Here is a 27,561-nt window from a genome sequence, read left to right as displayed (position 1 = left end):
ATTAATTCATCGGCCATTGTAAGTTGCAGAATCGGGGCCCCGAAATTTCGCGTAACAGTGACTACCTGTGACTGGCTGTAACAACTGTCAAAGATTTATGAATAACCGCTGGGACAAATAATTTAACGTGCCTTCCGAAACCCGGAGGAACTCGTTATGACAAAGATGATCACCCTTCTACGGACCAACCGCGTCAAGCGTAGCTTAAACTGCGATCGATTCACTTAGCCACGAGGCAGAAAATGTAAGTACATAACATTTAAACAAAACATATCAGCCTCTTTCAAAATCATCTTAGTTTAAAAGATTTAGATACAAATAAGACTACAATGATCCGAGAAATATGTAGTTGGAGTATATATGGCATTGTACTCTTGTAAATATGACTTTAACTACAATTTATTCTTTTTAATTCACCTGTTTGGGCATGGTGTCTTTTCAATAAAGTTTTGAGCTTATTAAGCTTTTAATAATTTAGATTAAACGATATACTATTGCCCATACGGGATAAATTGAAAAAAATCAATAAGCTTTGAACTTGATATTGCGGTGGTGATATAAAACGTTATTTGACAAATTGACATTGACATTTTGGCAACAAGCCGCAATCCGCATCTTCTGTCAAGTAGATCTGCTCATTGAACGTGTATTGTATCGTCGTATTATTTTTTGGTTTTCCTTGTGTTTCAGTTAAAATTACATGAAGAAAAGAGATTACAAATGCAATAACAGCTACTTATTGAATTCGGCCGGTGTAATGAAAAAGATAAAAAACAATTGTTTAGTTCTCACCAACAATCATCGGTCGGTGACTATTGATGTTTAAAAGTTCCTCATTTAGCAGATTCAACTATTATATTAAGCATGGATTCGTCTGTTATGAAACCTGTTCAACCTCATGTATTTAAAGCTCTTAAGGACCTTGATATCACGTCACTCATGAAATGTTCACCCGATGAAATAAGACCAATAATCCCGTGTCTCGTGCGTATGGCCCTAATAGCTCCGCTGGACACCACCAGGGCTTGTTCAGAGGCCAAGAAAGATGTCCTAACATTACTTTCAGGCATAGATTTGGTTAACTTTATTGTTTCACTACTGTCAATTGAGTTCAATACATTAGAAACTGATGTTAAAAAAGAACAGCAGATGAGGTAAGCCGCTTAAATAAAATCTTGCAAATTGCATGTTATTTCAACAATATTCATAGTGATATATTATATATATTTTGTTTCAGGTTAAAAAGTGGCTCACAATGTACTGAGACATTCCTTATTCAAAATATTGCAAATGGTATCACAAATGACTTTGAGCAGTCAGACTCTCCCCGGCGAGTACGCCTCGTTCTGTCAGAGCTCTTACAAATGCAAGCTCAATTAGTAGAGTACAACCAAAACAAAGGTTCCAACTCTGAGTTCACTATCAAACCATCGGAACTCTTTGATAATGATGTTTATTTAGAGGAAGTGACAGATGTTATTGCTATAAGTCTTGCAGAATTGACCAATTTACTGAATATTTGTGATATTGTTGAAATATTGCTTCATGTGAATAAGGGCCCTATTATAATCTCATGGATAGTAGCTAACATGCCAGATACTTTGTACGAAGGTAAGACAACATGATGACTATTAAATGTGCACATGCATGTGTGCTACACTCCTATTACTAAACTTTCACCCTTCAAATAGCATATCTATTAGAATTTGAATAGTTAAACTAACTTTTCAGTGGCTGAATCCCTGGTGATGAATGCTGATAGAAGTGAAGAAGGTGGTATCAGGGCTAAAACACTGACAATTCTATGTGCTGCAAATCCTCATATTGCTGCAGCAGTCAGAGCTAAAGCTGCATCTGCCTCTAGACTCCCGTCACTAGTTATCAACCTCACATTGATACATCAAAGAGATGATTTGGTAAGCAACGTCTATCAAACAAAAACATGATATTAGTAAAAATTCCTAGAAGTTATGAGAACTAAAATATTGCTAGAATATAGAGACTAGACACACTAATAAGTATATTATTGCAGGTCTCTTTCATGTCAGGACTTCTTCTTGGATCTGACCAAACAACAAGAGCCTGGTTTGCAACATTTTTACGGAACTCTCATAAAAGAGGCAAAGGCGATGGACATTCAGCCTTGACTAAATTACGACAAGAACTACTGAACCGGCTGAAAGATGCCGTTGCTGGTGTTGAAGCTTCTGCACTACTGAGACTATACTGTGCTCTGAGAGGAATAGCAGGCATTAAGTTTCAAGATGATGAAGTTGCTGGTCTTCTAAGGCTAGTGACACAGAAGCCACCACCCACACCAGCAGGAGTCAGATTTGTTTCCCTGAGTCTTTGTATGATACTTGCATGTCCATCACTTATGGGTATGTGATTGTTTTTTATGACAAATTATTAATTATTCATCTAAGTTTCTGAGGTATAGGATAAAATTCACTTAACGACATTTTGTATATTTTAGCTGCTCCAGACCATGAAAAAAGGGCTATTGAATGGGTACAGTGGCTTGTCAAGGAAGAAGCGTACTTTGAAAGGTAAATATTAACTTTCTTTTAGCCTTAAAATTGTCCTCATAAACCCGTATCTAATTTGTAAACGATTTTTCAGTAATTCTGGCGTTACAGCATCTTTTGGCGAGATGTTACTTTTGATAGCTATACACTTCCACTCTGGGCAGTTGGCCGCCGTAGGGGAACTCGTCTGCGCCACCTTGGGCATGCGCGTACCAGTGCGACCGAACGGACTCGCAAGGATTAAACAAGCTTTCACACAAGAAATATTTACAGAACAGGTAAAAATGTATATAATTACTTAAAAAACTTACTTAATTATTAAATCAATCTCCAATTACTAAAACTTTACTTTGAATTTCAGGTTGTTACCGCACACGCAGTTAAAGTACCAGTTACAGCGAATCTTAATAGCAATATACCTGGATATTTACCTGTTCATTGTATTCATCAACTATTAAAATCTCGAGCTTTTTCTAAACATAAAGTCCCTATCAAAAATTGGATATACAAACAGATTTGTAACTGCACAGCACCTCTACATCCAGTCATGCCAGCTTTGGTAGAAGTGTATGTTAATTCTATTCTTGTCGTCAACAACAAAGGTGCTAATGAGTATGTGAACAAGCCAATAATGGAAGAAGAAATAAGGAAAGTTTTTCGGAACTCTATTTTTGGTGCTAACTTTGATGTACAAAGTAAACCATTTTCACCAATGGAAATCGACAATGGAGAATCCTCTTTCGACGTGAATATCGAAAAGCCAACTTTAGCATCGCAGTTGCTACTTATTTACTACCTACTATTGTATGAAGATGTAAGGCTAGCAAACACTGCAACACTTATAGCCAACGGGCGAAAAGTAAAAAGCTATTCAGCAGCTTTTCTGTCAGAGTTACCTATAAAATACTTACTACATCAGGCTCAAAAAGATCAAATGAGTTACGGTGGCTTATTCAGCCCACTGCTTCGACTACTAGCCACACATTTCCCACAGTTGTCTTTAGTTGATGACTGGATGGACGATCAAGTTTTCGGCGATTGCAATCGCCATCAAGTAGATGTAAACCTGTCTGAAATAGCTATAAATGAAGCGTTCAGTAAGATAGAAGAAAATCCCTACAAAACAGGCAAAATCTTAAAAGCTATGTTGAATAAAAATCCGACTGACATATGGCCTTTTGCTGAAACATTCGTAAAATATTTTAAGAGCGTTCTTGGAGATCAAGTACCGCGACATATACAAGAGTTGTATCACGAAGTTTGGTTGCGTCTAAATACGGTGTTGCCTCGATGTCTATGGATTATGACGATCAATGCGTTATTGGACATCAATGGAGGCGTGAAAAACGTTACGATAACACAGGAGAACGTATTGGTAGATCCATTACAGGTTTTGCGTTGCGACATTAGAGTATTTAGGTGCGGGCCAATATTGAAAATTATTCTTAGAATATTAGAAGCCAGTTTGGCTGCTTCGAGAAGCCAACTTAGTCGACATTTATTGGATAAGCCTTTACTGGAAAAAAGCGGACAGCTAACATCAGATGCCGAAAGAGAAGAATTAAAAAATGCTTTAGTAGCTGCACAAGAGAGTGCCGCCCTTCAAATATTGCTAGAAGCTTGTCTAGAGACTTCAGAAGATGAAGCTAAACCTGAACTGATGTGGTCACTTCGTGAAGTAAGGAGCATCATCTGTTCTTTCCTGCATCAAATATTTATATCGGAACCATCGTTAGCTAAACTGGTACACTTCCAAGGATATCCGAGGGAACTGCTGCCGGTCACAGTTCAGGGAATACCATCAATGCATATATGCTTAGATTTTATACCAGAACTCTTAAGTCTAGCCTCTCTCGAAAAGCAGATATTTGCTGTAGATTTGGTGTCTCATTTGTCCATACAATATGCTTTACCGAAAGCTATGTCAATAGCGAGATTATGCGTCAACACTTTGTCTACTCTTTTGTCAGTGCTTCCCAGCGACTTAAGATTGGAACTGTTTCAGCCAGTGCTTAAATCGTTAGTAAGGATTTGCACAGCATTTCCTTCATTATTAGAAGACATAACCTCGCTTCTATTACAACTGGGCAGGATATGCGAGTCGCAGGCGTCTCTCGGTCACTGTTGGAACGACAGCAGTATACTAGGCGAAGGTGCATATGTGCCTTCAGAAGTACAACCAGAAACAAAAGTCTTAGTTGCTGAAGTTCTGTGCCGAGATATAAAAGTGACTATGTCTGATATAGTGGAGAAAGCTCTGTTGAATGATAAATTGTATTAAAGTTTTAATAGTAGTACATATTTAGTGTAAGTTGAGATAATATTTTATAAATAAACGTGTTACAACATGAACATAAAAAAGATAGGTGTTTCATTCTCTTTTAGTCCTATTTATTTACACTATTTATATAAATAGTGTAAAAACATCTAGACGAACATTAAGACTAGGGTAGCCTCTAAATGATAAATTCTAAGCAGCCAGGAAAACACCTTTTTCAAATTGCATTTTTTAATACATAACAAGCAACATATTTGACGGTTCCACAGAATTTTGCATTTCTAACTGTCTATACATCCAGGCGCATTGATTTCTTGCAGCGTGATTACCGATGTCGTGGTACAATTGAGCCTGAAAAAAATGGGTACATCTCATATCATGAAAAAACACCAGTGGATAAACATCAACAATCATCCGAACGTCTGACGAATAAATATTATTATTAACTGAGTAGTAGTAGGCCTTACCTGTAAATACCATGTTTGTAATAAACGTAAATGTGCGCCAACTTTAGTGAAGTTCTTTTTGACAGATTCTAGAGCCTCACAGCAAGATTGAAGTACTTGTAATCTGGCTTCACCGCAAGGAGCCGCTGTTGCTATGCGACATTTCGTATAAAGCAACATGGCTGAAATAAACCAGGAATTTAGAATGAAATATCCCATACCCCGAAGAAAGACTATTTATATCTAATTTTATAGATCACTTTACCTCTCGCCATATCGTATGCACTTCCGTCTGCCATAATCGTGGGCAAAGCTTTTCTGACTAGTGATAATGCATTCTTCGCACAGCCCATACTTAATTGTACATTTGCCAAGTGCATTTCTGCACTAGCAGCTAGGTAGTGCAAGTGATATCCCTTAGCTAGCCACAGTGCCTCATTAAGCACTCTTATGTTAGTTGATTGAATATTACTGTAGGAATGTTGGACTTGTGACATGAGTATCATTGCTTTGACTCTTAGTGATACGAAATGGAGGCTATCATCTTCTGTTTTACAGTAATCGAGGATATCATATAGGGAATCCAGAGCCTCGCTCGCATCTCCTTTCAGGTAATACATTTCGGCTTTTAGAAGCTGACTTTCCCATCTATCAGAAGATGCCAGCTGACGTATGCTTTGGTCTGCCTCCTCCCATTTTCCTGAAATCGGTAAAAAGATGTTCAATTCAATAAACCAATAGCAGTCATGGCAAAATGCTCATAAAATAAAATCTATACAGTAGATACACACTTATTTATACTAGCACAATCTTGACTTCGATGGATACATTTACATCCTTCGCAGGACGGAACTAAGACAATAAATCTTACGAGCTTGAAATAAAGGCACTTTTTTTTCACAAACCATATACACGGAAAACCGAATCCTGAGTTACGTTAACTGTCAGTGCATTATACAGTATGCCAAGTTATAACTGCAATAATAGTCGCGTGAATTTTGCGTGTTGTTATTAGGCACACGTATTCATGGTGTATATTATATTATAATATGGTAGTGTGTAGCTGGTACCTGCCCGCAGCGCGGAGTGGGCGTGGTAGCGGGTGGCGACCTGGTGCGCGCGCGGGCAGCGCAGGTGCGAGGCGAGCGCGTGCGCCAGCGCGGGGGCGCCGCGCCACGCCGCGCACGCCGCCGCGCCCGCGCCGCCCGTCGCGCTCGCCTCCGTCGCGTGCCACACGCTGCCGCTGCCCACCGTGCACTCTGAACAACACACAAACTCCTTAAATCTTAGCTTAACAATAGTGTTCTTTAAAGAAATAATTACCTCGGAAAAAAAACACAGATTTTTTTTTAATCTGTAGTGAATTTGTCTTTGTGGATTAAGTTGTTAATAATTAGAAATTAGTCTATTTATTATACACAGACATACTGGTATTGAGGTCGAGCAGTAATTGACAAGCTATTGATGCCATTTCAGTCTTTCCATACAAGGCCCATAACGCAGCCGTATTCGCCAGCCCAGCCATTGTCAAATCAGTCATCGAATGTAGATAGTTTATAGAATCACCCCGCATAATGACCTGTGAAGCAAAAAGAAAAGCGACTATTGAATATTTATCTGTAAAAATAATGTCTAAATGTTCTGACCAATGAATTTGATTATGTTTTATTTTGACTTGTATTTAACACTTCTTTCACGTATCGTTACAAAGTGGCTTCTCAGTCTAGAAATTAACACTGCATGAATTCGATGACCTCTCGTTTTTACCTGAAAGATGTAGGCTGGCTTAGCGCCATTAGCGGCAGCATGCTGCGCCAGCAGTTGCGCGGCAGCGGCCGTGTGTCGCGGATGCGAGGGCGTGGCGGCGGGCGGCACTGTGGGCGCGGCGGGCGGCGGGCTGCTGCGCGGGGCTCGCGTCAGTAGCGCCGCGCGCCGAGCTCGCCCGCCCGCCAGCGCACCCCACGTCGCAGCACCTACAAGGCACGCGTAATCTGCCGCCTCTTGCGCACGCGCTAAGGCTTCTCGAACCGCTTCCATTGCCACAGATCTAGACCATTTTCATAATATTACTAACTTGTAAGATGTAAAGACTAATGAAATGTTTTCCTAATTTTCACTTAATATTAATTCTTGCTCACAAACTTTGCATTATGTTGTACTGACCTGTGACCGAAATGCGTATGCATAGCAGCCCTGTTCAATGCAGCGTAGCGGAAATTTTTGTTCCTGTCGGTACCAGTATTATTTCCAGAAGAATTGAATATTGTGCGATCAAAGTAATTATAAAGAGAGTCCTGAGCACCACTGAATTCTTTTGTTCGAATACAGTTTAGGAAGCTGAGAAAATGCTGAAAAATATAAGTATATATTTCAATTAAATGCACCATAAGAATAAAGGATACAATTAATAGTTTTTAGAATTTTGCTTACAATATCAGGATATTCAGGTATATCATTCATAATTTGTATAATTGTTTTCTGTAGCTGTCTTGGTGGCATGGCTTTCTTTTCATTGATTTGTAACAGATTGGCTTGTTGAGCTGTAAATAATTCAGCTTGTTTTCTTGACCATTGGCATTCTTCAAAACTGCTAAAAACAAGACACAAGCTCCAATCAAGAAGTATGTTTGAATAATTATGAATTTAATCTAGAAATTTATCCTACTTATTGGTTCATCTTTTATTTTATTATTTTAATTATGTTTAGAATATGCTATACTTTCATTAAAATATTAATCATAGAGGTTTTGTTTTAAAATTTCTTACTATTGAAGTTACAATGTTTAGCTATGTACTTACTTATCCCTATCAATAATGTTCATTTTCATTGAGAGCTCAAGTGGTTTTGATTCCTCTGGTATAACTGGTGATGTAGAATTTCCTTGTTGTTCCATATTATTCAATTTCTGTGGATATAAGAAACAATAAATATAAAAATTAGCATTGCCCTATTGTATTTTTTTTTATGTAAATATCTTACCTCTTTACTCAAAGATCTCATCATAAGGCCTGGTCTTCCTCTTTGGTAATACAAACAGAATGACTTATACAAAGACACAACTTGTACAAAAGTTAACTTATCCAAATGTAGCAAAATTCTTCTTAAGTATAGACCTGAAATGATAAATTAAAATACTGTTTTAGAACTTATTTCCAAGTATTACTAGTATTTTTTTTTTGTTTTAATTGAAATATAATTATAGTGATAAAAAATTAATTACCTAATACACTGTACCTAGCCATTATACAAGGATTAGACTCAATCATTAGCTTGTCTATTGTAGAAGTCACACAATCTGTCAGAGCACTGACTCCATTAACATATATGTTTTGCAGGCGTACACAAAAGTTTTGGAGATGGACACTCAACAGATTGTAGCGGCCATCAGTGAGAAGTGCTTCCAGTTCTTTAAACTCCATATCTGGACACTAAGGAAAATACTTTTTTATGGATATTATAAATATAAACTAAATACTATGTATATAAATAATTGTTTGTCTGCAAATGTTTTAACATTCTCATGTAAGTATTGAATGTTTAAATTGTTGTAATTTTTTACGAGAAATAAAGATATTTTAACTAATAAATAACACTATTATTAATAATTAACATTATTAAAATTGGTAGATATTGTATTTACCTGAATAAGTTTTAATGCCAGCATACAGAAATCTTTCCTATATTTAGGAGCAACAGTGCAATCTATCATCCTGTTTGCTGTAAATGAAATACAAGACACTTATTTTGATAATAGAAATACTTACATTGATTTTTTTAATGCTTTACTTTCTGTTGTCTCATTGACTTTAAAATCTTATTTAGACCACAAACTGACGCAGATGCGATGGCGGTTGATGGAGAATATTTTTGTCCCAAATGTTTGAATCAAGGATGTGAGAGAAATGGTTTCAAAGTACCCTTGTAAAACTACTGAATGTAGTTGATCTAGCCTATAAAGATGTCGTTTATAACTTATATTTGTTAAATTATGTAAACACACCATACCTTCTATTTTAAGTAGACCATATTCTCGTATAAACGCAACCACTGCTATTTTATGAGGAGTTATATTTTCAATATTACCCTTTACGATCATTAATTTCATAATGTCTAAACTATCACTGCCTAAATCCATTATAATATTATTTATAGCAATAAAAACACAAAACACTATCGAATATCGATTCGAAACCGTGACAGTTGACAAGCTGCATGTAATACAGCTGTGAGCTGAGGTAATTTAGTGTTACTATAATTGAATTATGGTAGCACTCAAAAGGTCTCAATTGCTTTAAAAAATACATAAAAGTAAGAAATATTCAGTTAAAATATAACTCCATAACTCCAGTATTTATAACTCTCTTTCCGTTTAACTTTAAAAAAATATATACCAGTTACTGTTCGGTAGCAGTGGTAACCCTAACTGGTTACCAAAAATATTTATCTTTGGTCGTTCGCCTCGACATGTTCTGGACAATGCAAGTTGTTGTGAAAACAATTTTATTTCGTGGTTTTTATTAAGTAATCGCGCTTTTTGCGAAAATGAAGAAACAAAGTTGTAATCGTTTATAATTTGTGATGGGATATATTTACAGTTTTAAGTTATTATTTTGTTTGTTTAATTGTTTTACAAGAGGTAGCCATAATAATGGATAGAGCAGAGGTTGCGTTTGCTATTTTATTGTTATATTTTGTTGTAACAATTGAAACTTCACGTGTTACTGTTTATCAAGGAGATACATTACCTCATCATGGTCGCTGTGAGCCGATTACCATTCAGTTTTGTCAACAAATAAGATATAATCAAACAATCTTTCCTAATTTACTGAATCACGCAAAACAAGAAGACGCTGGTCCAGAAGTTCACCAGTTTACTCCCCTGATTAAAGTGAACTGTTCACCGGATTTAAAATTCTTTTTGTGTTCAGTATACGCACCAGTTTGCACAATACTAGATACAGCTATTCCTCCATGCCGTCATTTATGTGAGTCGGCTAGACAAAATTGTGACGAGCTCATGATTAACTTTGGATTTCATTGGCCTGAACACTTGGAGTGCTCGAAGTTCCCCGTGGCAACTGATGAAAATGTGATATGCGTCGGTGATAATAATATTACTCATGAATCTCGAAAACATACTGAAACTAAACTTCCCAAGGTGGATTTCAAGAATACTAATGAAAGAGACCCAACAAAGCTTCATGGAGCAAAAGATTACGGATTTGTTTGTCCTGTTCAATTTAAGGTTCCTAAGAACTTAGACTTGGAGTACTCACTTAAAGTTGGAGATAAGGTTGAACATGACTGTGGTGCTCCTTGTAGTGGTATGTTTTTCAGTTTAGATGAAAAGAATTTTGCAAGATTATGGATTGGTATCTGGGCGACATTGTGTACCGTCAGTTGCCTGTTCACAGTATTAACATTTCTCATAGATACAGACAGGTTTAGGTATCCAGAGAGACCAATTATTTTTCTATCAGTGTGTTACCTCATGGTGGCTGCGGCATATGTTATGGGTTGGAGCGCTGGAGACAGTGTTAGCTGCCAGGGACCATTCCCCTCAACAATCAGTGGGGCAAGATTACCTAACATATCAGTTATAACACAAGGAACAAAGCATGAACCATGCACAATACTTTTTATGGTTGTGTATTTCTTCAGCATGGCCTCAAGCATTTGGTGGGTCATATTAACCCTAACATGGTTTTTGGCGGCTGGTCTTAAATGGGGACATGAAGCCATTGAAGCAAATTCCCAATATTTTCACTTAGCTGCCTGGGCTGTGCCTGCTATCAAAACAATATCAATACTGGCCATGGGAAAAGTGGATGGTAAGTTTTAACTATAGCCAATCCTACTGATAAAAATGTAAAAACTGTGTTCTTATACCATGTTGCATACAGAAGTACAAAATTAAATTTGTAAAAATCCTTACATAAGCAACTTTAAGACTTTTTTTACCTATTTTATTAAACTTTTTGTATTTATTGTATTTACATTGTATTTTATAAACACATTTGTATTTCTGAGCAGCATCAACTCTTTCTTGTAAAAACTACATAGTCTTACAATTAATTAACTAGAACTATTAATAAGTTATGAAATTAAAGTAAGTCCCAGGCTACTAGTAAGACAAACTCATAAAGTCCCAATAAATCACCAATTTCTTCCATTAAAAGTTTATTAAAACTTTCAACTTCAAACTGAAAATATTCTCTATTTGAAATTATGTAAACTATAATATGTTTTTGTTTCATTTCAGGTGATGTTCTCTCTGGTGTCTGTTATGTTGGACTGTGGGATGCAGAAGCACTTCGAGGATTCGTCTTAGCACCACTATGTGTCTACCTAGTTCTTGGAACCATATTCCTACTGGCAGGCTTTGTTTCATTGTTCCGTATAAGGACTGTTATGAAACATGATGGAACTAAAACAGATAAATTAGAGAAACTGATGATAAGAATTGGTGTGTTTGGAGTTTTATACACAGTGCCTGCTTTAATAGTGATAGCCTGTCTCTTCTATGAACAAGCTAGTTTTGATGATTGGATGGTGACTTGGCATCGCGATATGTGTTCTACACCTCTTTACTCAATCCCATGTCCTTTCACACGCCGAGAAACAGATCGACCGAAATTTGAAATGTTTATGATAAAATATTTAATGACCATGATAGTTGGTATAACTTCCAGCTTTTGGATTTGGTCTGGTAAAACTTTAGTGTCTTGGCGTCAATTTTTCGACAAAATTAAAGGGCGCAGGGTTGAAGCATATGTGTGAATTGCTTTAAATGTTGTCTCATTTGCAGCTTTTAATCGTGTCATTTCCCGCCGTTAATGAGATTTAACCATTAGGGCTGCTAGCAGCTAAACAGCAGCTCCAAACTCATATAGAGTATTCATGACTCCAATCAATATTATTGAAATTCAAAATAAGGCTGACATTGTACATATATTTTTCTCATTTTATAATTAATGTGTCTTAAGTATAAGATTATTTTCTATTTTTTGTAATTATTTTTAAGAAATAGGATATCAATCAAATTAAAATCAATGTATTTATAATTTGTTTTATTTCAAGTATTAAATCAGAATAATATTAATATGTGGTAAATTTATTTGCATACCTTGATGAAAGTTTTCGTTCCTTGTTTTATAGAAAAAATATCTTGAAAATACTTTTTTCTGCACAGTCACTAGCACGCAGGTATTAAAATATACAATACTTTGATGTCAGGGCTATGTTATTGTTAAGAGTAGAACCAGGTACTTTCTAGAGTAAAAGATTGTTTCTTAAAGACATCAAAATTCTAAGTTTATACAACATTTTGCTGCAAAAATACAATTTAAAAAAGGAACTATTTGCTGTAGATATGTGTTATAATGTTCCTAGTAAAATATATTTGCGGGGTTTGTTAGTTACCTCATTTAAATAAGGTATTTGACTAAATATATCTAGTTTAGTTCATTGGGTATGTTTGAAACATATAACGTCACTTGTCGCTAAATAGAGTAAACTAACGTCAGATTTGAACTTTACCATATTTTATTTTTGATACTAATAATTTAAATAAATATGAATCTGATAGGTAGGTACACTTTTTTTGATCTACCTGCCAAACTTAATTGATTCTTTTTTTCAAATACTCAATTAATTACATCAATGGGTGTAATCATAGGTCAACATTACACTGATGCTATTACCGGTTTTAGTTTAATTCAGTGTAAAGGTATCTGGTACTCAGGTCTAACATCTAGGTCAGCTATTAGGTAAAATTCCTCATTATGACATATTCACTCTGTCTGAATGAACTGTGCATCATCATCCTTTAATAGCCCACATAAGCCCTTCACATCCAACTGTGTATAAGAACTTAATATGTTTATTGTAGCAGTGTAATATCATAATGAATGTGTAACTTTTAATAGCTTGACTTTTTAAAGTTGCTGTTAGAAAGTTAAAATGGGAAAATTTTACTAGATATTTGTTTTTTTCAAAGTTTCCATAGCTTCTAGTATTTCAATAAAAAGTCAGTTTATAATGTATAGAACTTATTTTACTGCAGAATAAGATTAAATTACATAATTTAATAAAAAAACATATCTTAACACCAACTCCATATCATTCACATAGTACTTTCACTCATACTCATAACAGACAATATTAAATATGGTTCTGTTTACGCTCTTGTGTATTTTCCCCAGATGTGAAGCATGAACACTGATGCAATGAAGAGTAGAGACATGACTAAAACTGGAACAGGTCCTCTGAAACAAAAACAATACTTATCAATAAATATAGTATTGATTTTATAACATTTAGAAGAGAATACTTAACACAAAGTAAGAAATAGTGAATTTGATAAAACATTATCTAAGAGATTATTTAAAATAATTACTAAACATCATGTTTATATTATGTCAACACAACAGTCTTTTCTTGCATGGCATATGTTAGGTGCACCTTCATATGAAAAAAGAGAATCCACTATAGATATTATCATCTATGTAACTAAAACTGTGTGAGAGGGAGTGTAGTATAAATATAACTTACACTTTGACGCCTGGAGAATCATCAGTATAGAAACGCCACATTCCACCTGATCCAGCGCCAGTGCTGCGATTCCTCGCAGCAGTAGTGGTTGTTGTGGACTTTCGCTGACGAACTGTGCTGCCGCTGGATGATCTTGGTGCGGTAGTCGCCTTGCTTGGTGAACGACCACCAGATCCTACATTCGTGGAGCTTGGAGAAGGAGGCTGAAATTGGAAAAGTAAATTTAGTCAATGCAAATAATTAAAAAACTAAACACAACACTATGAGTTAATAATTATTACACTTACCATATTTGAATTATGTTTTCTTTGATTAACAACCACCAACTAAAAGCAGTGATTATGAATTTGCTTTATAATTCAACAGCACAAATTATAAAGTGGAGCAAGTCGAACGAGATGTGAACCGTGTTGGCAACTATCGTGCAACGCGAACAATCGCCTTGACACGTTGTCAAACAATGTTACCAGTATTTTTTCATTTCATCGCAACAAGGAACAAATGAAAGTCGATAATAAAAAAACCTTAAATATTTATTGTTTAACATACATTTGACTGGAATTTTATTTTATACATAAAGTCGCAAAATATAACTGCTTATGACTTATTTTATTGGTAGCCAAGTGACGGCTTTGTTCAATTTTTTATAAAAACATTTGTGGACTTTTTTATAAATTAGAAAACAAACATTATCTTTTAAATAAAACTTTTGTGATTTGATTTATGCGGAACGAAATAAATCCAGGCATAGGTAATTTCGAGATTTTATCTCAATTTGTTTGTTTTTTCAATCATCAGCCTGTACGTAGGTTTTCATTATCTGTATTAATTTTAATATGTATTATCTTCGTTGGTCACACGTGACACGACTGACGACCTGTCATTACTTGTCAATAAATACTAAAAGGTTATATTTTCATTAATCTCTCTACGGTTTGGGAGAGTTTTAATATTTTACTGAATATGCTCTAAATCTGTGATAAGTAGTTAAAAGTATATGTAGTGGTTATGTTATTCCGATTTTATCACTTAACCACCCGTTTTTATTCTTCCGTTATATCAAAATCAAAATTCAACAACATGAACAAGTGCTATTTTAGATACATCAAACAGGAAGATAAGGTCGATATTTCCTTCTTATTAGACATTAAAGGTTCCGTTAGGCAATTTAACTTTAGTAGAAAGCCTACAGAAAGTTTGCAAGTTTTACTAACCCGCATAAAAACTAACATCCAAAAAGCTATGAGCAAAGGAAATAAAAAGAAAAAGTCGGCAAGTGAGGAGAATGAAGATATTAATATTGAATTCTATGATTCTAATAATGGTATTATTAATGAAAACAGCACTTGTAATGAGTTATTTTCGATAACTGGGCCAGTCACATTAAAAATGTGTGATAACCTCTATGAGGTTATATTCAATTCACCATGGGTTGTAAGTATGAACTTACCTCAAAGCATTTAGCTGGCTTTCCAGTATATCCTGAAAATTTAGAACTACAATATGCTGTACATGAAAAATGTAAATTTACCTGGTACAAAGGTTCAGTACTAAATGATTTGGAAATGAATTTAACGATAGACACATCAAATGGGGTTTGGCTGGCAACACCTTTATATATACACCACCTGCACAAGATATTGGCTTGAAATTGAAATTAGAATGTCTACCAGGCAAGTATAATAGTTAACTTGTCTGCACCGTAGATGAGTAAATCTGTCATTGATGAAATATCAATTTGGCCTATACAAATAAAAATGCTATATGTCTGAGTAAACCTAAAATCAAACAGTAGAATAGAACAAAATCAATGAATCACTGTAATTTGTCTTATAATTTCCGCATGAAAAAAGAGAAGACAATCATCTCAGACGATAATGTTTTTTTTTAAATAGGCTCTATTTAAAAAAAAAACATTACTTGCTGGGAAGGGGCCAACCTCTTTTTCTTCCAAAGTTTTCTGTTGTGCATGATTTCACAACACAAACATCATTTGACAAAACCATCGTCAGATAGTACAATGTATGTTGAAAACTTTAATCCTTGTTTTAGGAAATGGTACAACATTTGGTCCTGCAGTTGAGGCAATATCTAAGAATGTGATTGAAGCTGGTCCTGGAAACTGTCCATTTGAAACAAGACATCAATTCACAAGAGATAAATTAAAAAATAAAAGGTATGACAGAAACTTAATACTCTGTATAAATCTAGCAAATAATAATTTGAAATAATGATTTCTTTAGCCCTGTTTTGGAAGTAAATTAATCAATTTTTACTGTTGTTGTTTGTTTACAGCTTTAGATGTGTTACATACAACATATTGGCCAATTTGTACTGTGATTCTGATTACACCAGAACAGTGCTACACCCCTACTGCCCTCCTTATGCTTTACACATTGATTACAGAAAACAACTTATATTAAAAGAATTACTAGGTAAGATATACTTTTTTCTATGACTAATATCATAGATAATTCCTATTTCCTAATACAACAGATTTTTAAATAATTTGAAAGTACTGTACTCTCTGATTGTTTATGAAAATGCAATTTCATTTAACACCTTAGTATTTACATCTTATTTCCTTAGATAAATTATTTAACTTAAACTTTTTTCAATATATATTTCAGGATATAACAGCGACATTATATGTCTCCAAGAAGTGGATTGTAGGTTATTCAACCACTTTTTGCAGCCAATTTTGGCATCTGAAGGTCTCAGCAGTTCATTTTACAAGAAAGGAAAAGAAGTTGCTGAAGGTCTAGCTTGTTTCTACAGGAAAGACAGATTTAAGTATGCACAACCCTTTTTATCACATCCTATGTGTACCCTGCTAACCTTTCTAATATCTTTTACACTAATTTCATTTTAGATGCGCTGGGAAGAAAAAATTGTCCTTTCCGAAGCTGTACAAACTGAATCATGCCTCCAACCTATTTGGGAAAAAATTAAGAACAATACACCCCTTATTACGAGACTGTTAGATAGATCAACTGTAGCTAGTGCTACATATCTAGAGTCCATTGACAACGTAAATGAGGTTTTAATAGTAGGAAACACACATTTGTATTTTCATCCTGATGCAGACCACATAAGGCTTATTCAAGGAGGTATAGTGATCTATTGGTTGATGGATATTCGAAAAAAACTTGCTTCAAAGGTAAGGGATATTACAGCGCTAGTTATTGGTTGATATGTAACATGAGATAATAGGGATGAAGAATGGGCAAAAAAATAAAAAGCTTCTGTCTGCCGTGTGGCACAAGCCGGTGACAGAAGCTTTTCTCGTCTGTCTAGACAATTAAAAAACATTCACATATTTTTGTCTATAAATGAAAATTGAAAAATCAACATAGAGATTCCCTGGAAACTGAACAATTTATGTTTGTAGGACAAAAAAAAATAGTAATCATTACTATCTAATATCATAAAGTTGGTAATTAAAAAAGAAAGTTGTCTTCATGCTCGTTGTATTGTGTGATCACATAGTACTGCCAAAGATATTAAAAAGAAATCATACCGAAATGTAAAAATCTATTACCTAATAATATGCATTAAGCAAATTTTTAATTTCAGTATCCAAAGAAAAGGATAAGCGTCATATTATGTGGTGACTTTAACAGTGTTCCTTCTTGTGGCATCTATCAACTATATACAACTGGTAAATCACCAAGCGATTTGCCTGACTGGAAATCCAGTAAGTAAATATATTTATAATTTGACATATTATATATATTTTATATCTAGCCTACTGTGTCCCAGTTCTGGGAAAAGGCCTCCCCCAAATGCTTCCAAAACTCCGTTCTGTGACACTTTGATCCAGCCCGCGCAAATTTTAGTCTTAATTTTTAAACAACTTGATTTTTCATGACCTATGTTTTTTGACCCATCATGTTAAAAACCACATACCTACATGATCTGTGCATTCAATAAGTTGGAAAGCTGAAAATACGTCGTCGTTTAATTTTTTCCTACAGATATAAACGAAGCTGTGTTTGATCTGAGTTTGCAACAAAACATTTCACTGGGCAGTGCATGTGGAACACCTCCTTACACAAACTTCACTGCCGAATTTGCAGATTGCTTAGATTACATATACTATGACAAGTCTAACTTAGAAGTTGAGCAGGTAATTATTGAACAGAGTATTCAATTATTTGTTCATGTTGGGTAAAAATAAAACAACCTCATAATACAATAGGTATAATAGGCATTTCAATATCCTTTCATAAATTCTTATTATCTTAATTACAGGTTGTCCCACTTCCAAGTGTCGAAGAATTAAAATTACATACAGCTTTGCCGAGTGTTGTATTTCCCTCAGACCATGTAGCCTTGGTCTCAGATTTACGATATAAGTAGCAATTTATTGTATAAAAAAACAACAATAGTTTTAATACTTTTACTTATTGTTAGAGAGCTTTCTTCATATTTTGTTATTATAGTACACTTACAATATTTAATATAATTTAAAATGTTACATAAAACATTGTTTATATTTGTCGCTTTTTTTCTTTTTCCTGATGTCTTTTAAACTGCACTCTATAGCTATTGTTTACTATAATGATTTAGTTCATTGATTTATACTAAGAGATAAAATTTCGATATGAAGATTTTCGCGTGAATCATCACCTTTTTACTTAGTTGTTGAGTTAACGTGACATATTAATTAATTTTTTTGACTCGTGTTACAGATATATGTTTGGAATTTTTCAGTATTGACATTCTTAAGACAAAAATAATCTTCACTATATTAAGGGACATACTGTAAAGAAGTTACTGATTTGTGTTGAAAAAAAATATATTTTATTTTAATATATCTTACCTATATATCTTTTTTTCTGTCACGGGATCACTTCATGTGCAGAGACTCGGTCGTTTTTAAAGACGTGCACGGGGACACAGGTCCAACATGGCAACATGTAAAGGCCTTGTTGAGAACTTTAATCTAAAATGATGGGGTATCAACCAGGGGCAATCCACCCCTGCTGTATTAAAGAACAAACATGGGCGGCCCAAGGCAGCTATAAAACTATTGCAAATTGTATTGTGTATAACTAATAAGGGCTATTGGTGTTAATGATGTTAAATGGAATGGATTCCTTCACAAGCTATGAAAACTATAACAGCTGCCTTTCAACACATAAAAATGGAATTAAATAGGCAGGTGGTAACTCGCCGTCTCAAAAATGGGCCCCCATTATACCTCCACGACAGGCAGTTAGAGGCAACATCAGTGAGATAGGCTAAGGCTGTAGAGAGGTGCGACACTGATTTCACCATCGCGGGTCACAGACCCGGAGCGGGTTTCCTCTTCATTACGCCACTAGCTGTTGCCCACGACTTCGTCCGCGTGGTAAGAAGATATAAATTAGGAATTTATGAACGGAAGCCCTCGAAGATGAATAATTTTCCCTGTTTTTGCCACATTTTCCATTGTATCTTCGCTCCTATTAGTCGTAGCGTGATGGTATATAGCCTGAAACCTGCCTCGATGAATGGTCTATTAACACAAAAATAAATTTTCAATTTGAACCAATAGTTCCTGAGATTAGTGCGTTCAAACAAACAAACTCTAGCTTTATATATTAGTATAGATATAGATGAATATAGATTAGACACTTCCACCCCTGAGCACCCCAGCCAGTTAAGGCAAGAACGAGCTGGGAGTCCCCATAAAGAGTGACCCCCTGGGGCATTCAGGTTCCGTTGTGTCGCTACTCACAAACAGCTCGCCACAAGCTGCCCTGCAGATGTAAGCTCCTACATATACCATCAGATACATTTTTTGTTTATATCTCAAGGTTTGAAAAAGCATACTAATGTGCCCTCTGGTCATGCGTTATTCCGATGGAGAGATAACGACTAGCACCGAGGTGGGTAATATAAATATTATTATTATATTTTTATCGAATATTACCAATAACTTAGTCCACGACGTCGTCGTCCGTGTGGGAAAGAGACAGGTAAAAAAAATATTTAATGGTTTTCCGCGGTGTTACCAAAATATGGAATAGACGAAGAGGAAGATATAGATGGCTAAACGCTAATCCTTGAAAAAAAAAACTGGGTAATTCCTTCGACATATATTACTGTAGTCATTGAAAAGGTCAATAGTACAAAACGTAATTGTTGTTGCCCGGAAGCAAGGCCGGTTGATTAGGTAAAAGAATTTACCGTTAAAAACCCATAACCTTTGCTTTTTCCTGTTTCAGGGTCAGTCATAAGTTGAATATGATCAATTTTCCCGAAAGGTTCAAATATGCCGCGTAGCATGTCTTCTGTAATGTTAAAATGCAATGAACCAACATATAGTCTTGTCGGTCCGTTACTGGTTTTTGGTGCTAAGTTAGGCAAGGTATTGCCTACCCGATTTTTTTCAGCTTGTGTATGTTGTACAATAATAGGAACGCCAAGTAGTTTTTGTCCAGTTAAACCTAAAGCCTGAAAATAGGAAAATTTACTTTTATCACAAAATAATCATTAAAAATTTTTAGATTGTTTTTTATTTTTAGTGAATAGTGAGTAATAATTGCTTTTGTACTTTATTAATAACCCACTTGGCAATTCTTCTTTGAGTATTAAATTTCGAGATTTGTATAAAATAATTGATGATAAAAAAAGGAAGGAATCTGTGCAATAAATATTGAGTTGACTGTTTCAATTGAAGTATTATTGTTTGAACTTACCAATGGTACAGATTCGGCATCTTTAAACTCAATATATGCTATGCCTTTAAATCTTCTAGTTTTATTACAAGTAATTAGTCTTACATCCCTAACTTTACCAACCGATGAGAAAAATTCTTCGAGATCTTTAGCTCGAATTCGTTGAGATAGCTGCATACAGAAAACAGTGCGCAGATCTCTTTCTTCTGGAGGTAGATCATCTAATTTAGGTTCAAGGCCTCTAGATTTTGAGCGGTATTCTTTTGCTGGGTCCCTTTCAATACTCTTTTCTTTTTTGCTGTTAGATGTGCGGTCACGACTACTGCGGTCGCGTTCGCGACTACGTTCTTTATCTCTACTTCTGCGCTTATCTTTGTCACGTTCGCGTTCTTTGTCCTTTTCGCGATCTTTGTCTCTGTGGGAACGATCCTTCTCCCTTACATCCTTATCACGCTCGCGGTCGCGATCGGCACCTCGTTCACGTTCCCGATCACGATCACCGCGCTCTCGGTCCCGATCGCGATCGCCACGGTCGCGATCGCGATCACGTTCTTTACGGTCTTTGTCTCTCTCTCTATCTTTATCTTTTCTGTCATCTCTATCTCGCGATCGTCTACTATCTCTATCTTTCGATCTTCTTCTATCTCTTGAGCGGCTACGTCTAAAACAAGATCAGTTTTAATCTTAATTAATATACGCCAACATTTACTTCTGAATCACTTTTTTGTTTATCATTAAATACTTTGGCAGTTACATTGCAAGGGATTAAATTATAAATAGGCAAACATAGAATCTCACCTTCTGCTTCCATCTCTATCCTTTTCTTTGTGCTTATCAGAATACTTGTCCGAACGATGCTTTGAAGAGGAAGTGTTATCCTGTCACACAAAGCACAAGGTAGAAGCAGCGCCACAGCAACACACGCCGAGTGAATAAATAAAAATTGCATTAGTTAATTTATAACAACAACATGGAGAACATTTGTAGCATTTCAACAATGGCATTTTGGTATAAATGACACTGTTAAAACAACACAAATGTTGCAGGTTTTTACTTTGCCTAGGCTACTGTAGACAGCTGGTTTACAACCAACGAATGTTCATCCATGTCATGGCAGTCTCGGCGACCTGTTCTACACTTACCGTTGTTAAAACCACTGACAAAGGATGCACACAGCGCTAACATCACACAGGGATACTTCTGCAAAAGATTTATGGCCCATCAGCTCATGGTCTTTTTTCAAAATTACGCTCTATGAAAATCTTATTTGTTTTCTTACTTGTTTTAATTGACAATTTTAGGATGTGTTGAGTTTTCAAATAATAAAAAAAATTAGGTAAGTATAGTGGTGGATACCTCTCTGTCTGTTCAGGTCGGTGAAGTATGCTCGACTATTACCACAAAGTTCTATAAATACAAGAAATGATTCTCAAATGTAATTTTGTTCCATTTTCTTAACAGTTGCTGTTCAGAGATGTAATTAACTACTTAAAAAGATTACGTAAAAGAATTTTACCTAAAACTTAAATTTAGTTTAAAACATCTTTAAACAGTTACAACTTTTTACATAATTTGGATTAAGACATTGTTGGACGACATTTTGAAAAGCTTATCAGATTATTTTTATTTGCTTACAATTTGTTATGTTATACTGCTTAGTAAACATTAGACCAGGCGTGGTATTTTTGAATGAATAGTAGTACAGCTTGAAATGGATTTTTTTTAAATTTTTTCATGTTACAATAATAAAGCTACAGAAATTGTACACCGAATTACTTTACTTACATATATATAAATATATATCAAAGATAAGACATACAAAAACATGTAAGAATATCAGAGGACTGATACATCAAATTAATTTAAACTAAGGTATTCTGGTGAATTTTTTTTGTTATGATAGTGAACATGCATTCTTGGTTCGTACTAATATTATTTGGAAGCCTACTTGCGCAGATCCTGAGCAGACCACAACAAGCAGAGTATAATAACGACAGGTAAAATAATGTTTTAACCGTATATGTAAAATTACAAGTGACTAGCTTTACCGCTAGCTATGTCTCGTATAGGTACTAATTCGTAACGTCTTAACAATTTTCTAAATATTATTTACTGTAGATGTTTGCATCAGGTTCCTATAAAAGTAGCTATTTAACAAGCAGCATCTATCTAGGTCGTTTCTGTGCACTAAACGGAATTAACCTCTCCGCATGAGGTAATAAACTCGCAAATTCCGTCTGAATCCTTACAACAAAGACTTGAAAGCTACCAAACATTCTCACAGCCCTACTATGCGTAAATAGTAGGTAGGTACTTTCCCAATAAACTTACGTTGTATACCAATCCTAACAAAATACTTAATTTATCAAATGAATTAATGATCAGGTAATATGACATTCTCTCAGACGCGTATGTTAATATTTTATTACAGTGATGTCGATGAAAATGAAGAAGAAGAAGAAAATGAACAATCGCCCGAAGATTTTCTTGCCGACGATGAAGACTCGCGTCTTATAGAACAGGTAAAGATATTAGAAAATCATGCTTTCTGATTATATTAAACCCTGAAGTTCGGAATGAATCTGTTTCTGTCCATGGATATTTAACCTTCGAAGACCCTCATCCTGACAAGCTCTTTTTCGTTTGATTACCAGAACAAAAAAAAATAAAGCTAAATAATTTTAAATTATATTTAGGAGCCAGGAGTCCAAGAAGATGAAGTACCGCGAAGTAGGCATTTGTTAGACTTAACAGAAAGCAGGTATTTGCAACGAAACGCTGATGACGATCACTTAGCTCGGAGCAAAACTAAAAATGTACGTCAAAGTCAATATTAAAAGATTGTCTAACTTGAAATCGGAAATTGATCAAATAAACAGTCTTATGTTTGGACAAGTAAAACCAGCTAGTTAATTACTTTTTTAGCTTTCAGATTCAAAAAACAACAGGAATAGAGAAATACGAGAGGAGAACGCTTGTCCCGCTAACTTTAACGACCAGCCGCGAGCCCTCCCCCGTCGACGACAATCAAATAGATACATTGAAGCAAATGACGATCAACAAGAAGCAAATCAACACTTAACAAATCGTGATGTTAACAAATCAAACCGCATTGTGCAAAACCAAGGAGACAGTCTACTCAATAAAAGAACTGCAGATTTTGAAGGTACATCCAACGAAGAAGGTGACATGTTGTTCGAAAAAAATAGAGACCAAATAAGCAAGGTAGATAAAAGCGAGTATAATAACAACGACGCTCCAGATCCTAGTGAACAATCGCGATACTTTAAGCAGTATTATAACGCCATGCAAGCAGATAATCGAGACATGGCAGAAGAAAAGTCCCATGACGCGCACTATAACCAAAGAGATAGGCGTGAGGCTAAAGATGCTAGTGCCCAAACCGAAACGCCTAATGTCTCAAGCAACCAAGGAAGTAAGGAGAACAACGACAAAACAGACACCGAAGACGAAGAATCAGCCATAAAAAGGCACATAAAGAAGTTATCTGGAGATGAATTAGACCAGCTTCTTAGTTCTTTAACTGATGAAAAGAGAGAGCTTCTGAAAAAAATTATAGACGACGTTGATGCCACCGATAATGGTTTTATTAATAAACGAGAAATCACAAAAAAAGCTGGAGCAGTTGAAGAGAATAATTACAATGAAAACAGTCAATCTGATATCAGCAAAGTTCAAGGTGGCAGTCCAGTTGTAGATGTAAATACTGAGGCATCAGTATCGCAAAATACTGAGACCACAGAGATCAGTAAAGCATCGGAGGGACAAGCGGAAAACAATGAAACTGCTAAAACAGCCGAAACCAGTTCCAGCTCTGTTAATAAAGTAGAACTAACAAGTAACAACGATGATTCCATACAGAAGAAAACCGAGAGTAATTTGAATACATTTGCTGTAAATTTGGATCCAAAAAATCAAGGTGAAATCGTGGCTAATGTACAAGTTGCAACTAAAACAGAAACCAAAAGAGAGACTAATTTAGACGACTTGGACGATTCGCAACTTGACACTAAGATGATAGAAAATGAATTAAGTTTACAAAATGCGCAGGATTATCTTAACGACCAGGGATATTTTTGTTCTCAGGACGAAACCTTATCCAAATTAATAGATGATGAAACTCAAACTCACGACGAGGCTAAAGCTTATAAACGAGAAGCCAACTCGGACAAGCAGCCGGATTTATCTGATTCTATTAAATCACTAGAGGAATCTTTTCCTAATTCAAATACATACGACGATGCAGTGCCATATTCTGGACCCTTAGTTAGGGTTAAGCGAAAAAAACTCGGACAGAGTGATAAAAAAACGAGGAGCTGCTCTTATGCCCGATACAAAAGTGGCGTTCTTTCCATACAAGGCAGAAAATGAGGACGAAGACAACGACGAAGGTAATGAATTTGATGACGAAGGTTTTTACGATCGCACCTCTAACTTTGCTAACAGTAATAAAGGTGTTGAAGAGGATATCGCCAATTCTGAAAATTCTCCCGAGAATAAAAACATGGAGAATGTCAAAGGGCAAGATAATTTAGAAGGAGAAAGTAGTCTTGGATCAGACACTGACAACGTGCTATCTGGAGTTGAAGGCGCTGACGATAATCTTATGTACAGCAGCGGCGTGCGCAACAGACGTACCGCGGAAGACAACTCTAGCGGTCCAGCAGATGTCAAATCGGAACGATCAACGTCTTTAGTGAAAGATGAAAAAGTGGCGTCAGAAAACTTCTACAACGCTCCGCACTACCAAGAGAACGATTCATTTGGACCACTACCGCGGAGCTACGACGGAGATTTAGCCAGATATAAAAGAATAAGGAGGGTGAAACAGTCGCACAATGCTCAAGACATAAACTCCTCTGATGGTTAAACAAGTTTCTAATAACTATGTTACATAATTTTTAAGTATTTTAAATTATGTTTGCATTAAATACATTAGTTTGTATCTAATTTTAATTTACACTATTTTATATTGTTTATAAGAATGCTGTATATAGGTTAATTTAAAATTAGTTCTTTTGTCTTGAGGTTTTAACGAAATTCTCGTGTTTCATGTTTTATTGTCAACTTTCAATTATGTTTTCGGCTGCGCGTTTACGGATGAAAACAAGTCATGTATAAATTATTTATAATATTACACTTTGGTTAACTAATTTTAAATAACCGTTTATAATTTGTAGGTATTATTATGTAAACGTTTATTATTAAAAAATCAAAACATTAAGCTTCTTTTGTTTTATTCATCTTCTCTGTTCATTGAGTTGACCTTGACAGAAATTTTGACAAAAACCAGAACTAAAGTTATTAAGCATTTACTGAACAGCCTTCACTTCCTTTGTTTAATAAATAATTGCGGACAAACATCATATACATTGTTCTGAACCCAAAAGTAAGTTGCTAAAGCGAGTGAGTGTAAAATGTGAATTTTTCCATTGACCCAACCGGGGATCGAACCCGGGACCTCGGAGCTAGCGACACCTTGAAACGTACATAAGCGTACCGCGTTACCTTGCGTATGCCACTCGACCACGGAGGTCGTCAAGTTTGTGCTGGATTTTATTCGCTATCTTTATTACTGATTCTGTTTTTATGGCCCCTACGTATACAGTACAACGTGCAACGCTATACCTTTCGTATAAAGTTGTTTTCTAAGGTTTCATAGTAAACCATATTTATAATTAATATATTTATTCTGAAATGTGGCGTTTGATGCTGCAAACTTCCGTAAATAAAGTATGTACTACTTCAGTAAGGGTTAGTGGTAACTAGAATTAAAACAGCTCATAATTTATATAAAATTTTATTGCATGGCAATGTTTGACAAAATAAAATACTCTTAAAACTTGTTAAATTAACAAATTATAACATTATGCGGACTATAAGGCATGTTAATCATAATTAAGACTAGCAGTTAGCTTGCGTGTATATAAAATAACATTAACTTGATTAAATATTATAAGCTGGATAAAATAAGGAATGAAATATAGCTTAGCCTAGCGGCGGCCAAGTTGCAACCGACATTTATTGTTGCTGTGTTATTTAGTCGCGTAGAATTTGTGTTCACGAGAATCGCGAGTATGTTTGAAAGGAGTACGTCCGGAATCGATGAGTGTAGCCGGGCAGGTTCCGTGGACGTGAGATGTGAATTCCCGCTTGTAACTAGTACTGCCGTCACCCAACACGAACTGCGAAGCGTTTCCGTGGCGTGTGACACGCTCCACGCGCTCTACACGCTCAACTCGCTCAGAACGGTCGGACTTCTGTGCATGCTCCGATCGTGAAAAGTTTCCATAGGATCGAGCTTCTGATTGCCCGTAGAAGTCACCTCCTACTTTAAGATTATCTCTCACTACTCTCGTTGATTGACGGTCGTCATTAAGGTCGACTGTCCATCTCTTTTGGTTTGATTACGACGAGAATCAGAACTATCAGTTGAGATATGACAGCAGTATTGTCTCTAGTCGAGCGGTGCATGGAACTGATGCTCTTTCTATCTGGAGCTATGCGTTGAGTTTACTAATATATTCTCCTCGTTCAGATAGATTGCCGATGCTCTTTCTCTGCGCTGCTGCTGTAGAACTAATCGAATGATGCGCTTCTGTGTTGGAGTGAACACCTTTACGATGTAAGATTGAGTTCGTGGACGACGAATCGGAAACCAGATCGGATGTGCGCTTGTGGTGACCTCCACGAGAGGAGTTATCAATAACAGTGCTTGAAGTATCATTGCCACCGCCACCGTGCATGGCTCTTTGGAACTCAATACTCGTTTTTGTCACACTATCGCTCAGTTGATTTCTGTTTGTGGAATGCTGTGAGGATCTTGATACATGTTGTTCAACGTGACTTTTTACGTTATGCGCTTGAGTTCCTGAGGTGACATGTCTTTGAACATGACTCTCTGTCAGATGACCTTGGTTAGAATGTATGCCTGTATGTTCTGATGATATAATTCGTTGGCTGGAATCGCCTCCACCGCCGTGTCTAACAATGTGACCATCAGAAGATATTTGCTGCGAAGATTATATAAATGTTGACCCACGTGATCAGTTGATGTTACGTTTGA

At 35.7% G+C, this 27,561-nt stretch overlaps 7 protein-coding genes and 1 pseudogene across 7 annotated transcripts in view; 4 read left to right on the top strand and 4 right to left on the bottom strand.

The window, feature by feature from the left end:
* Positions 1 to 554: 554 nt before the first annotated feature.
* Positions 555 to 4,889, top strand: LOC113500971 (integrator complex subunit 2). The gene is made up of 7 exons (XM_026881927.1): positions 555 to 1,154; positions 1,238 to 1,611; positions 1,732 to 1,916; positions 2,033 to 2,381; positions 2,477 to 2,549; positions 2,623 to 2,806; positions 2,890 to 4,889. Exons 1-7 carry the CDS (start codon positions 865 to 867, stop codon positions 4,807 to 4,809), a joined length of 3,375 nt encoding a protein of 1,124 aa, XP_026737728.1. The 5' UTR covers positions 555 to 864; the 3' UTR covers positions 4,810 to 4,889.
* Positions 4,890 to 5,019: 130 nt separating this feature from the next.
* Positions 5,020 to 9,481, bottom strand: LOC113500973 (anaphase-promoting complex subunit 5-like). Its single transcript, XM_026881930.1, has 13 exons — positions 9,259 to 9,481; positions 8,894 to 8,970; positions 8,474 to 8,681; positions 8,233 to 8,366; positions 8,052 to 8,158; positions 7,683 to 7,842; positions 7,416 to 7,600; positions 7,020 to 7,299; positions 6,671 to 6,831; positions 6,323 to 6,465; positions 5,518 to 5,952; positions 5,274 to 5,434; positions 5,020 to 5,157 (listed from the first exon to the last, which is right to left on the bottom strand). The coding sequence occupies exons 1-13, from the start codon at positions 9,386 to 9,388 to the stop codon at positions 5,038 to 5,040; spliced, it is 2,301 nt and encodes a 766-aa protein (XP_026737731.1). The 5' UTR covers positions 9,389 to 9,481; the 3' UTR covers positions 5,020 to 5,037.
* Positions 9,482 to 9,689: 208 nt separating this feature from the next.
* LOC113500972 (frizzled-7-B-like) lies at positions 9,690 to 12,185 on the top strand. The gene is made up of 2 exons (XM_026881929.1): positions 9,690 to 11,084; positions 11,516 to 12,185. The coding sequence occupies exons 1-2, from the start codon at positions 9,902 to 9,904 to the stop codon at positions 12,031 to 12,033; spliced, it is 1,701 nt and encodes a 566-aa protein (XP_026737730.1). The 5' UTR covers positions 9,690 to 9,901; the 3' UTR covers positions 12,034 to 12,185.
* A 1,102-nt stretch (positions 12,186 to 13,287) lies between these two features.
* Positions 13,288 to 14,238, bottom strand: LOC113500970 (protein transport protein Sec61 subunit beta-like). Its single transcript, XM_026881926.1, has 3 exons — positions 14,094 to 14,238; positions 13,807 to 14,009; positions 13,288 to 13,520 (listed from the first exon to the last, which is right to left on the bottom strand). Exons 1-3 carry the CDS (start codon positions 14,094 to 14,096, stop codon positions 13,433 to 13,435), a joined length of 294 nt encoding a protein of 97 aa, XP_026737727.1. The 5' UTR covers positions 14,097 to 14,238; the 3' UTR covers positions 13,288 to 13,432.
* A 423-nt stretch (positions 14,239 to 14,661) lies between these two features.
* Positions 14,662 to 18,304, top strand: LOC113500969 (annotated as a pseudogene).
* A 1,646-nt stretch (positions 18,305 to 19,950) lies between these two features.
* LOC113501400 (RNA-binding protein 39-like) lies at positions 19,951 to 22,140 on the bottom strand. The gene is made up of 5 exons (XM_026882531.1): positions 22,110 to 22,140; positions 21,617 to 21,630; positions 21,273 to 21,352; positions 20,496 to 21,135; positions 19,951 to 20,250 (listed from the first exon to the last, which is right to left on the bottom strand). Exons 1-5 carry the CDS (start codon positions 22,138 to 22,140, stop codon positions 19,966 to 19,968), a joined length of 1,050 nt encoding a protein of 349 aa, XP_026738332.1. The 3' UTR covers positions 19,951 to 19,965.
* An 81-nt stretch (positions 22,141 to 22,221) lies between these two features.
* Positions 22,222 to 25,662, top strand: LOC113501452 (RNA polymerase-associated protein LEO1-like). The gene is given in 5 exon segments (XM_026882601.1): positions 22,222 to 22,471; positions 22,906 to 22,996; positions 23,171 to 23,290; positions 23,400 to 24,776; positions 24,778 to 25,662. Coding segments are annotated over 5 exon segments (2,277 nt in total). The 5' UTR covers positions 22,222 to 22,370; the 3' UTR covers positions 25,366 to 25,662.
* A 578-nt stretch (positions 25,663 to 26,240) lies between these two features.
* The window catches only part of LOC113501399 (anaphase-promoting complex subunit 5-like), a 6,450-nt gene continuing 5,129 nt past the window's right edge, over positions 26,241 to 27,561 (bottom strand). The window contains exon 14 of the mRNA XM_026882530.1: positions 26,241 to 26,260. Within this exon, the coding sequence (XP_026738331.1) occupies positions 26,241 to 26,260 (20 nt within the window). The remainder of the gene's footprint in view (positions 26,261 to 27,561) is intronic.

Source organism: Trichoplusia ni, chromosome 15 (genome assembly GCF_003590095.1).
Source record: "Trichoplusia ni isolate ovarian cell line Hi5 chromosome 15, tn1, whole genome shotgun sequence".
NCBI lineage: Eukaryota > Metazoa > Arthropoda > Insecta > Lepidoptera > Noctuidae > Trichoplusia > Trichoplusia ni.
Note: the sequence above shows the minus strand (reverse complement) of the source record. Positions and strands in the feature narration are given on the sequence as shown.